This window comes from Epinephelus moara, chromosome 10 (assembly GCF_006386435.1).
Source record: "Epinephelus moara isolate mb chromosome 10, YSFRI_EMoa_1.0, whole genome shotgun sequence".
NCBI lineage: Eukaryota > Metazoa > Chordata > Actinopteri > Perciformes > Serranidae > Epinephelus > Epinephelus moara.
Window position 1 is genome coordinate 1,837,242 of NC_065515.1, and position 11,660 is coordinate 1,848,901.

Below are 11,660 nucleotides of genomic sequence, written 5' to 3' on the forward strand. Positions count from 1 at the left end.
CCCCCCCCCCCCCTCCCACAGCGAGCCCCCATGCTCCCCCCTCCAGCCTCCACTTCTCCTCCTCCCCCATCCTGCAGCAGCCCGGCTCCTACTTCTCCCACCCGGCCATCAGGTATCACCCGCAGGAGACGCTCAAGGAGTTCGTCCAGCTGGTCTGTCCTGACTCCGCCCAGCAGGCCGGACAGGTGGGCTCCTCAACGTAAGNCTCCAGCCTCCACTTCTCCTCCTCCCCCATCCTGCAGCAGCCCGGCTCCTACTTCTCCCACCCGGCCATCAGGTATCACCCGCAGGAGACGCTCAAGGAGTTCGTCCAGCTGGTCTGTCCTGACTCCGCCCAGCAGGCCGGACAGGTGGGCTTCCTCAACGTAAGCACACACACACACACACACACACACTCACACACACACACACACACAGAAATACACACAAATGAAACATCTGAGCTGGGTTTTCCAGCCTCTGCAAAGGTGGGTTCAGTATCTGTTTGCAGGGCTGGAGCAGAAAACACTGCAGAGTGTGTGTGTGTGTGTGTGTGTGTGTGTGTGTGTGTGTGTGTGGCCTTCTGTCTGCAGTGGGATAGTTGATATATCTGCGTCTAGACACCGAATCAATACACCCTCCACCATCCCTACCACACACACACACACACACACACACACACACACAGTCTGTCTGTTTTCTTCTTTTTGCAGATGTAGTAAAAACATGTGGAGCTAAAGTGAAAGTGGAAGTCACAGAAAAATGGCGTTATGTCCTGAAACATGACAATAAAACTTCTCTCCACCAAAACTCGAACGCGATACGTTTAAAACACCTTTTGTGATTTATTTATTTGTTTTTTCAAAAAAGCATCAAAAAGTACTCGGATCCATCACTCAGCTAAGTTAAAGTACTAATACCTCGCTGTCATGGTAAAAGTCCTGGATTGAAAATGTTCCCTCTGACTGTTTGTATGATGTCATCAGATGGTAATGGCCTCTCTACACTGCCTGTTCAAGGCCGAAATCTTGTGTCATTATTCCACCTCGATCGCAGAGGAGGGACAGAGTTGTTTCGCCTTCAAGCTGACAGCTGAGGTCGTGAAAGCTCCGAAGTGACGTCAGTGTAAAAGGGACAGTCGGCAGGACGGGACGGGTGTGATGGTTTGATGATGTGTTCTGTGTGCGACCCTCGCCGGTTGAGTGAAAAGCAGCTAGCATCAGTTAGCAGCTAACTCAAAGAAGAAGAAAATGTCCACAAATAGCGAAAACAATGAGGTGCAGGAGCTCCTTACCCTCCGAGCAGAGGACGAGATCAAGTCGAGACAAATGCTTGTTATTGACGTGTGATGTCGTTATTGTTTATAAAGTGCTGCTGACACGTTTGTTATAAGTCACACTAGAGGCCAAAGCTGTGGTGTCACATGTCACACCCATCACGCCTCTTTTGCTTCTGCAGTGTCAGCATGTTGTCTAAAATCACACACCGGAGCGACATGACGCCGCGATCATTTGGTTCTGTGTAAAAAAGCAAAGATGGCGTAAAGACAGGACTTCGTAGCGGCTCTTTAGCGCCATCTGTGGGTGAAAAAGGGTGTGAGACTCACACATTAGTGTAAAAGCAGGATTTTTCTGTTGTAGTTAGATGAGGTGGAGCAGCAGACGCTTCCGTTCGTCTGTTCAGTGATGCAGGAGTTTGGGTGGGAAGTAGTCATTAACCCGAGCAGTGCTGAGAGAACGTGAGCAAACTGTTAGTCCACCGTGTTGTTGTTTCTGGCTCATACTCATGACACAAACCAACAGTGGTCATGCATGAAATAAGAAGATGACATCATCATTTCCCAAGCGCTCCGTTTCAGGGCCATGGAAGTATTAAGAAAAGTGAGCCGGCTGAGCTGACTACTTCCTGTTTGGCACTCCGCTAAGTTGAACAGGGATAAAATGATTTAATCTCGTGGCTCCTCGAGACTTTCCAAATGTTATCAGACTGAATGGATCCAATCCTGATAGTAAACAAGTTATTTTGCAGGTGTTGTGAACTTAAAAAAAAGGATCCACTGATTTACAGATGTCTTTTCACAATCTAAGTCTACTGGAAAAAGTATTTTGGGCCCAGTGGCATCAGCTGACAGACTGGGAAGTTGTAATTCCACAGTATTGCCATTACTTAACTGGCTTCAAAGCGTGGCGCAGTTCCTGGGGGCCTGTTTGGGGCCCTGACAAACCAAGCTGGCAGTCAGCTCTTGGTCAATGTTGAGCCATCAGTGAGTGTCTGGTGCCCTAGATTAAATGACGTGTCCGGCACCACCGGCCATCTTTAGCCTGTGATGGCTTTTTTCTGTGGATTTGGTGTTGAATCATTTAGAGATGGCGGAGCTTACAGGAGAGTGACATCACTTGACTCATCATCTTGTGATTGTGTTGTTGTTAGCAAGCGCACAGTTAAAATCATCCACTCTTTCAACATTGGATTGTGTTGCAAATGTGCTAACTGGCTAACTAGCATCTTGGTGGTCTTCTGTTTTCTCTTTTTGAATGACGAGCACAGACGATCGCCACCTGCTGCTATGGAGAGTTATTTCCTCTCACGCAGGCGCAGAATGAACGTGACGGTTGTCGTCTTTGCGATGTGTTCAGGTGCAATTTTTTGGCCAAGACACAGGCAACGTGTGGCAATGCAACAGTTGACTTTTGTCAGCTCTGCTTTGCTTTTGGTTTGGTGTTTCTGGACCTTTACACGTCAACACAGGCGACGGAGTTTTGAAAAATCTGAAGCCTGGAGCGTGTTTTAAAAAAAAATGACCTAAAGCTAAAACTGTACCAGAGGCCAGAACATAGAGGAAAATGTTTTCAAAAACATCTGTTCACGTGTAGAAAGTAGCATGAAAAGAAAATACTCATGTTGAGTACAAGTACCTCAAATGTGTACATGAGCACTTTAGTAAATGGATCTGGTCACATTCCACCTCTGGAAACATACACGAGGTGTTTTAATGCAGCAGTGTCCTGGTTTCCATCAACGAGCTCCAGGTTTCTGAAGAATATAAAGTGTGTACATGTCCATGTTAATGCACCCACAGACCTGTGAGCATACAGTGTATAAACACACTGTGTATCAGTATATGAAGAGTCTGCGGGGAGAAGGAGTAGAGACAGAAGGAGGCAGAGAGGTGAAGCGAGGTACTGTGGTATTATGCTTATAGATTAGCAGGATAAAATGCGAGCAGCAGCAGAATTCTTTATGACCAGCCAGGAAAACTGCTGACACACACACACACACACACTCTTACAGAGACACACACACCCTCACACGCACTCGGAGGGCAGCAGAGAGTTGAGCTGTTACAGGTTAGCTGTGTGACCAACCTGTTGATGTTTTTCTGCCCAAAATATTGTCTTTAAATTTTTATTTCATGTTTTTTTAACTCCCCCTCCTCCTGTAGCCCAATGGTAGCTCCCAAGGAAAGGTCCACAACCCTTTCCTGCCGACGCCCATGCTGCCTCCCCCTCCGCCTCCCCCGATGGCCCGTCCCGTCCCGCTGCCCGTCGACGCCAAGCCGCCCTCCACCTCCTCCACCGAGGGCGGAGGCAACTCGCCCACCTCGCCCAGTGAGTGCAAAAGATATCATCATTATCTTTACCTCTGAATTCATACCCTACATGCATGAATCATGTATGTTACAAGAAGTGTTTCCTGGAGTCCAATCCGCCTCTGCAACAAAGGAAAAAACAGAATAAGCATCACAATAATTAAATTATTAATCAAGTATTTACTTCAAAATCTAAGGAAATGATTCATAATCTGTGAGAGGTGACTCGCATTGTGTTGGGATTATATTTGACTTCAGGGTTTAAAGTCGATTTACTGTCGTTTGGCAAAAACACGCTCAGTCTGTGCCAAAAATATTTAATCCTCCTTACTTACACTCATCCACAACACGTGGATATTTATATTTATGGCTTCTGTTTTTGGTGCTTTCAAGTCCTAATGTACTTAATTTCTCGCAGAGAAGAAATCTTTGTCATCACTCTGACCTAGATCTTAAATAATTCCTAAAAGTCTTTCAAAACTTTGTTAAATCTGTCGATGCTGTGAACGGCAGTGTTGATTCGTAGATGCACTGAGATGCAGACGTGGACAGTACAGTTCAGCATCGATACACAAATGTCAAGAATCCAAATGTTTAATAATGACTTGATGAGGCGGAACTTAACCGTGAGGTCAGTGCAGCACCAGGACAGTGTGCAGCGTGGACACACCAGAGTTAACTTTTAATTAAGGCAGTGGCTGCAAGTGTGTTTTAATTTAATGTCTAAATAATTATATTTGTGAGGAGAAGGTGAAGTAAATGGTTAATACTTTCTACACCATCACCCAGAGACTTTAACGGAGCGGAGCAGCGATTAGCAGTAACGATAACAAACGCAACTGACCAACACACACTGCAGCGTTAAGAACTTGAACCAACCCTAGGAAGAAGAAAATGACCCTGCGCCCGGTCTGCTCTGAGTCTTTGGTTTTCTTGGACCTGAAGGTGCAGCAGAGACGCTGCTCTCCACTGCTGGAGACGTTAACACAGCACAGCAGAGCGTCCTGCCTCCCCTTTATTTTGTGATCATCACACATGCAGGAGACTGTGAGGTGCTTTCATATGAATTTGTTATTTAATTAATGCAGTTAACTTTTAAAATAAACCATTTATTATTCAACAGTATGTGAATGAAAAACTATTTTTGGTGAAATATTACAGTATGCAAACAGTGACCACTACACTGGCAGAAATGTCCCACAGTGGGTTAATACATACAGCAGCAGATGGATCAGAGTCCTGCACCAGGTCGGGAGCCTGACAGGTAACCTGCAAGAAGCTGTGTGATGGGTAAAAAAAATTTGAAAGTCAGTGACACCAGTGTAACCTTTGACCCCGTGGTCACATTGGTCACCGACGTGGAGGACTCCAGCCATGAAACTTTGCAGCCCGAGGATGAGGTGGCAGCCTACATGGAGTTCAAGACACCCAAGGAGGATCCTTTGGAGGTTTGATGGTGGTGGAAGGAGCATGCTAACATGTTTCCTAACCTGGCAGTGATTGAATGTTTTCACCATCCAGTCAAAGAGACGGAGAACCAGCTTACTGTGAGGGACTGGAGAGGGGTTAATCACAGGTGCAGCTTTGACTTAGACATAATGACAGGTAACGGGTTGGTTCTGGTGCTGATCTTTATGATGGATTTTCAAAAATGGACCTGTGCAGGACTCTGAGTTGGATACAGTCTGGGTAAAAGCTCAGGTACTGAAGCTTCTTTGCTGTAAGGTTGAAGGAAAAAGGGACCTGAACAAGAGCTGCACGACATGCAAGTAAATTCATCTGTTTATTTAATTATAGATCTCTAAAAATACAGTGCGCTCTGTTTATGAGTAGCAGGTAGTCACACAGTGAAAAAAATAAATCATGTATAGAAGTAAAAAATTTTGATGCATCTAGATTCAACAACAATAACAATAATAATTTTATCGTGGAATCGTAGCCCTCTGAATCGTTATCAAATCGTGAGGTGCCTCTATTTCAGTCATGGACCCAACGGCATACACAATACGTAAAGTCCTCTGGACTCTTGTGCGCTGTCATCGGCTCCTCGTGTTACGTTAGGAGGTCTGGAGGACGAGGTCGTGTAACGCCGATCGTGTCCCCCGCGGGCGAATCGGTCAAGTTGTAGAAAAATCACTTTTCTCCATTTTGTATGACATCCAACATGAGTTTCAGATTTATAATGATTCCTGCGGCCCTGATCACACAGGACACATTTTAGCAGCTGGAGGCGCCTTTTTGTTATTGATTTTAATAAGAGGGAAGTTTTTTGCTCGTGTTTTTTTTTCTGTGTTGCGATGCGCCTCGCGTTTCTGCGCTCTAGGTGCCTGGCGTTTTTGCCAGAGCGCTCTGAACTCAAGTTGTAAAAACTTCTACTCAGAGCAGAAAAACGCTCCACGTCATCTCTACCTTTTCTCCATTGTCCAATGAGATGAACTGAGAGGCGGGCCTTCTGTGGTGGTCACGACAACAAGTTTACAGTTGGTAACCAATGGAGGAGAAACTGGTGGTAGTGGTTGCTGGATACCCAGAGCTATACGACTTTACAAACTGCAGTTACCATGATTTAAATAGAAAACAGCAGGCGTGAAAGCAGATAAGTGCAGTACTGTAAACGTCCATGATGGAGGAGAAGCTCCTGGACCAACTGGTGGTACTCCCCATGATCCAGCCTCTTTTTTAGGGTCTCATGTACCCACACAGATCTCTGTTTATCTGCTGACAGCCTCTCACCCTCAACCAGAGCTACAGACAGTACCCTCTGCCTCAACATGGCAGCAGCTACACACTGATTACTGCAGGATACATACAATAAATTAAAAATACATTGATTACACAGGGATGTTAGGAGTTGACGGCGTGGTTGCCTGACAACAATAAAAAGGCACAGCATGCGTATCTTTACTAGTGACATTTAGCGTATAGCGTTTAGCAGCCTGCTAAATGCGTCCAGTGTGATCGGGGCCTGCAGCTTCATCCAGCAGTGTGATGTCGTCACTTTCCTTTATGTCCAGTTCACACAGTATGTGTGTTTATCACTTCCTGTCCATCTGAATTTTTGTGTCATAATATTCACTTGATTGCAAACAAGCTACAGCTCAATATCAGAAATCTGCCCCAGGAGAGTTTACATACGACACCCTCTGTCCTTGGACTCGCACAGTGGATGAGGAAACATTTCCCCCCAAAAAATCCTTAAACAAAGGAATCAGAAAATGAATGAATAACGAGTGACACTTTTTGTGACTTCATTTCTAATCTTTCTTTGATCTCAAGTCGCCAGAATCATAACTGGAGGCACCTACACCACACTCAGCTGGATGTTCATAACCTCAACTTTGTTTTTGTGTGTTTGTGTCGTGCAGCCTACTCCACCCCCACTTCATCTCCAGCCCAGCGGTTCGTCAGCGTCGGACCCAGAGACCCCGGCTTTAACATCCCTCAGCAACCACAGGTAACACACACACACACACACGTGGGCACAAATCCCTGCAGCTCCTCCTGGGGTCTCCACAGTCCAGATGGGAAACATATCCCGCCTCCCAGTGGGTTCTGAGTCTCCACCCAGTTAGTCTTACTGGAGCTAACTCACACTACATGGCCCATACCACAAGGATGAAGCACAGTTGCTATTGTCACCTGCAGTTTAATAAACCCTGAGCTTCGGTTTGAAACAGCCATTAAACTGTTGATCAACTACGTTTGAGGCGTGTACTTCTCTAGGATTTTAACAGGACCTCACAGCCAATCAGAGAGCAGGGTTTTGCGTGGCCTCGGTGTAACAGCTTGTAAACAAAGATGGGAAAAGAAAGCAGCACTTCACGTCAGGCCTGTAACTTTTACTATGGAGCAGGTGGTCAGTGAACGCAACATCCACATTTAACACAATGCTATTGTGTGTGTGTGTGTGTGTGTGTGTGTGTGCAGGTCAGGGTCTGTTTGCCAGCTGATTTATGAAGAGTGTAACGATTGGGCAGCCTTGACTTAACTCATCCCACACACACACACACACACACACACACACACATGCACGTACACAAACACACAGTGCAGTGAGATGACAGTGAGGTGGGAGTCCTCTGTTGACTATCGGGACATGTTTGATTGCTTTGGTGTGTGTGTGTGTGTGTGTGTGTGTGTGTGTGTGTGTGTGTGGGTGTGGTGGCCTGCAGTGAACGAGGCTGTCGATTTATTGACTCTGTCACAGGCCAACGCACGCACACACACACACACACACACACACACACACACACACACACACAGTTAGACATGAGCCAGGTGTTTGTCACTGCTGCTGAAACAGACTCCTGTTATTTATTCTTCTTCTGTCTCTCTGGGACGTCGCTGTCGTCTGTCGTCTCTCAGTCTTTGACTAATGAGGACTTTTCCCAGCTTGTGCGTTTACACAAACGATGTCATCTTTTTAGGATTCAACATAAATTTTAGGCCAGTGATGAACTTCAAATGTGGGCGGTTTTTATAAATGAGATTATTTTGGAAAGAAAGGACCGTTATAATAAATGGGGACATTACAGGAAAGTGAAAACGTTTATGGAAAGTGAGGGCGTTTTTAAAAGGTGGGGACATTTTTTATGAGAACTTGACGACATCTTTTTGGAAAGAAAGAACATTTTGGGGAAAGCAGGAATTTACAGCAACCAAAAAGTATGGCTGCCAAAGAGGGAGAACTATTTTGTGGACCGACCAACAGACAGAGCGAGCTGCAGAGATTTGAGTTTTTCTTTAAAGATAAACTCTGCAGCCACTTCCTAAAAACAACGTATAGACTCATACAGAAGTAATTCCTCTCCATCATCACTTATGATCCACTCTCAGTGTGCGGTTTCGTATTTATCTGTCTGAAGGTTATTATTTTCTTCTTATTCTCTGTGTTCAGGATGTTCATGTGCGTGTATCCCCACAGAGCTCAGGTGAGGTTGAGGCTTCTTAAAAAGGTAGCAACCAGGTGCCAGACCGTCAGTGTTGCCAGGTGGGAAATGTAGGATTATCGTACCAGAGACTCAAAATTATCGTATTTTGAGGGAAATTATCGTATATCCATCATAACCAAAATAACAATCCTACTGAGTGTTTACTTTTTTTCCATTTTCCTTGTTTCTGTTTTTCCTCTTCTTCTTCTTCTGTTTTGAATCTCATTCTCGCTCGGGTCCTAGCGCCTCGTGGGGCGGGTACAGCTGACCATTCAGCCAATCGTGCTCATTGTTCAGAGACAAACGTCACCCGTATCTCACGCTAAGCAAAGTGCGATTGGCTGGAAACATGTCACATGGGAACAGATGCCTTAAGGGCCCACAAAAAAACTCCGGCATACTGATTACAACCACACATTCATGAAATCGTCAAATGATCGTACATTTGGCCTTTTTTGGGATTATTGATCGTACATCGTACAGAGGGCCAAATTATCGTACAAATACGATAATTATCGTACACCTGGCAACACTGCAGACCGTAAGCAGCAGGTATCCAAGAGACACGGTGCCAAAGAATGTAAATATATCGAAAACGCCAAGCAAGAGTGCATCTAGGGACGGTCTTGCTTTCACTTTCACTGGTGAGCGTGTATAAAAACAGTGGCTGACAATCCAGCAGAGTAAACCTGTAATGGTGACACTTTTAGAAAGATGCTCTTTAATAATCTGTGGCCATGTTAGGATGGTGGGGATTTTTTTAAAAGTGAGGACATTTTAAACAGTGAGGACAGATTTTGATATTGAGGGCAGTATGTAAAGAGTTGATATTTTTGGAAAGTCAGGATATATTTAGAAAAGTTTTGATAACTGAAGAACCTCAGGGCATTTTTGTAAAGTTGGGAATTTTTGGACAACGCTGACATTGTTGGGGACATTTTAAAGGACCATTTCTGAAGGTGAGGGCATTTTGTAATATGTTGGTGTTTTGTACAGACATATTCTGGAATCAAAGACATGATGTGCGATCACTGCTACAAAGGGCTGTTTGAGGTTTTAACACTTTTATAGGCCAAAATGTCCTCCTCTCAAATCCAAAGCAAAAATTTAAAAAACAAATGAAAAATTGCAAATAAAATAAAAGCATCCCGTCCTGCAGACATTTGCAGCTGAGAAAGATCTTTGCACAGGTCTGATTTTCAAAACCAGCCCTCAAACCGGAACAGTGACGTCTAACACCACACCTGCTCTGCACGTTAGTTCTGTGACCCGACATGACAACACAAGATCCATACCTCGACCCAAACCTGCTAATCCTATAACAACCATGCACTGTTCAGATAATTCAGTTTGTCAGCACTTGATCATTTTGGGACGTTTCATACAGGTGAAAAGAAGATAATATTTAAAACGTAATTCAGGAAGTACAATTTAACTGAATATATTTTTGTTATCCTCATAATATTGAGCAGCACATCTGGACAGTTAATGTACACCTACGATCTGACCCACATGTTCTTTTTTTCACCCTGAACTGAACCCAGAAATAAAACTGAGACAAAACACCACCTGTGATTCACCTTTTCATCAGGTATCCGTCCAGATGCGGGACTCTGCAGCTTTGAGTGGTGTTACTGGTTGTGTCTGCAAAATACAAAAGTGTGGTTCTTTTTCTGTTGTGTAGCGTGTCAGACTCAGGTGTGGGTGTGGGCTTCAGGAGCTCCGGGAAATTTCTGATGTTAACGAGGGTCCTCACAAGTCCAGAACTGCCAACACGTGTGCGTGTTGGTTAATGTGTATAAGAGGCAGTAAGTAGATTGACAGGGAGAGCCCTGCTGCATTAAAGAGTGTGACCTCAGAGCAGGACGCGCGCACACACACACACACACACACACACACACACACACACACACACACAGAAGCGGGAACAAAAGTCACCCTGGGCGGTCGACATCGGGCTTCTGTTAGAGAGACCGAGCCATGGGACAGTACCGTAAACACCCCCACCTCTCATCGCCATGGTGACCAACTGGACAGTCTGTGCATTCCTCTGTGTGTGTGTGTGTGTGTGTGTGTGTGTGTGTAGGTTTTTAGAGGAGTGGGGGGCAGATGGCACTGGCATTGTGTGAGAGTAGGCATCGTGCCCACATGGGTCAGCGTGGTGGTTGCCGTGGGCGACGGTGGCGGTTGCCCGTGGAGACGAAGATGGAGGGAGGAGGGAGTTGGCACCGCCATCATGCCAACCAACACACACACACACACACACACACACACACACACACACACGAATGTTATACACACGACTATACAACAGCCAGCCATGACCTGATCAATAAGTGTGTGTGTGAGCGCGGTTAAGTTACATCTGAGCAGTAGACGCTGCAGTGAGGGTGCTTTCCCATCTGTGTGTGTGTGTGTGTGTGTGTGTGTGTGTGTAGTCATCATCTGTCTCCGTGTCCTATTTGCACACAGTCTTCAAGGTGAAGCTCTCACACACACACACACACACACACACACACACACACACACACACACACACGCAGTAAAAGCACCACGCCCACCTCATGACTCACCCACACTGTGTGTGTGTGTGTGTGTGTGTGTGTGTGTGTGTGAGTGAAGTGCTGACTCAGGACGAGACAGGAGCGGGTGAGAGACACTGAAACACTATCACAGATAGAGAGAGGGAGAGCATAGTGGTAGAGAGGTTCAGTGAATATGGAGGGTGTGTTCGTGAATCTAATCTGGAGCTCTACGATAAAATGAGGCACTGTTGTTCCAAGAAACACCGTGTTTCTTTTTCTACAAAGCCTTCTGGTAAAATTCACCTACAGTCGCCTGAAACACCAAACACACACAAACTAACAGGTTTAATGTCGGAGAGTCGCCACAACTGACCCTGCGCTAAGTCCCACCCCCGGGCACAGACTGGCCAATTATAACGTAGCATCAGGCCAGCTCAGACCAGGGTCCGACAACATCACGGCTGTGCTCCATTGACTTTGAAGCCCCGTCTTCACCAAACCCTTTCAGTCCAGCACCTTTGGAACCAGCAGTAACCCTTCAGACATGGTACCTAGACCCTCGGTGTGTTCAGACAGTCCTCTTAAATGTGGCGGGGTTGTTGTCACTCACTGCTCCGTCCAGCACTCGCTTGTATT

General features: G+C 45.7%; 1 protein-coding gene across 1 annotated transcript in view; it reads left to right on the plus strand.

Moving 5' to 3' along the window:
- The window catches only part of nfia (nuclear factor I/A), a 259,376-nt gene that overhangs the window by 241,207 nt on the left and 6,509 nt on the right, over positions 1-11,660 (plus strand). Inside the window, exons 8-11 of the mRNA XM_050055571.1 lie at positions 22-112; positions 278-365; positions 3,422-3,587; positions 6,934-7,022. Coding sequence (XP_049911528.1) covers positions 22-112; positions 278-365; positions 3,422-3,587; positions 6,934-7,022 — 434 coding nt within the window. The remainder of the gene's footprint in view (positions 1-21; positions 113-277; positions 366-3,421; positions 3,588-6,933; positions 7,023-11,660) is intronic.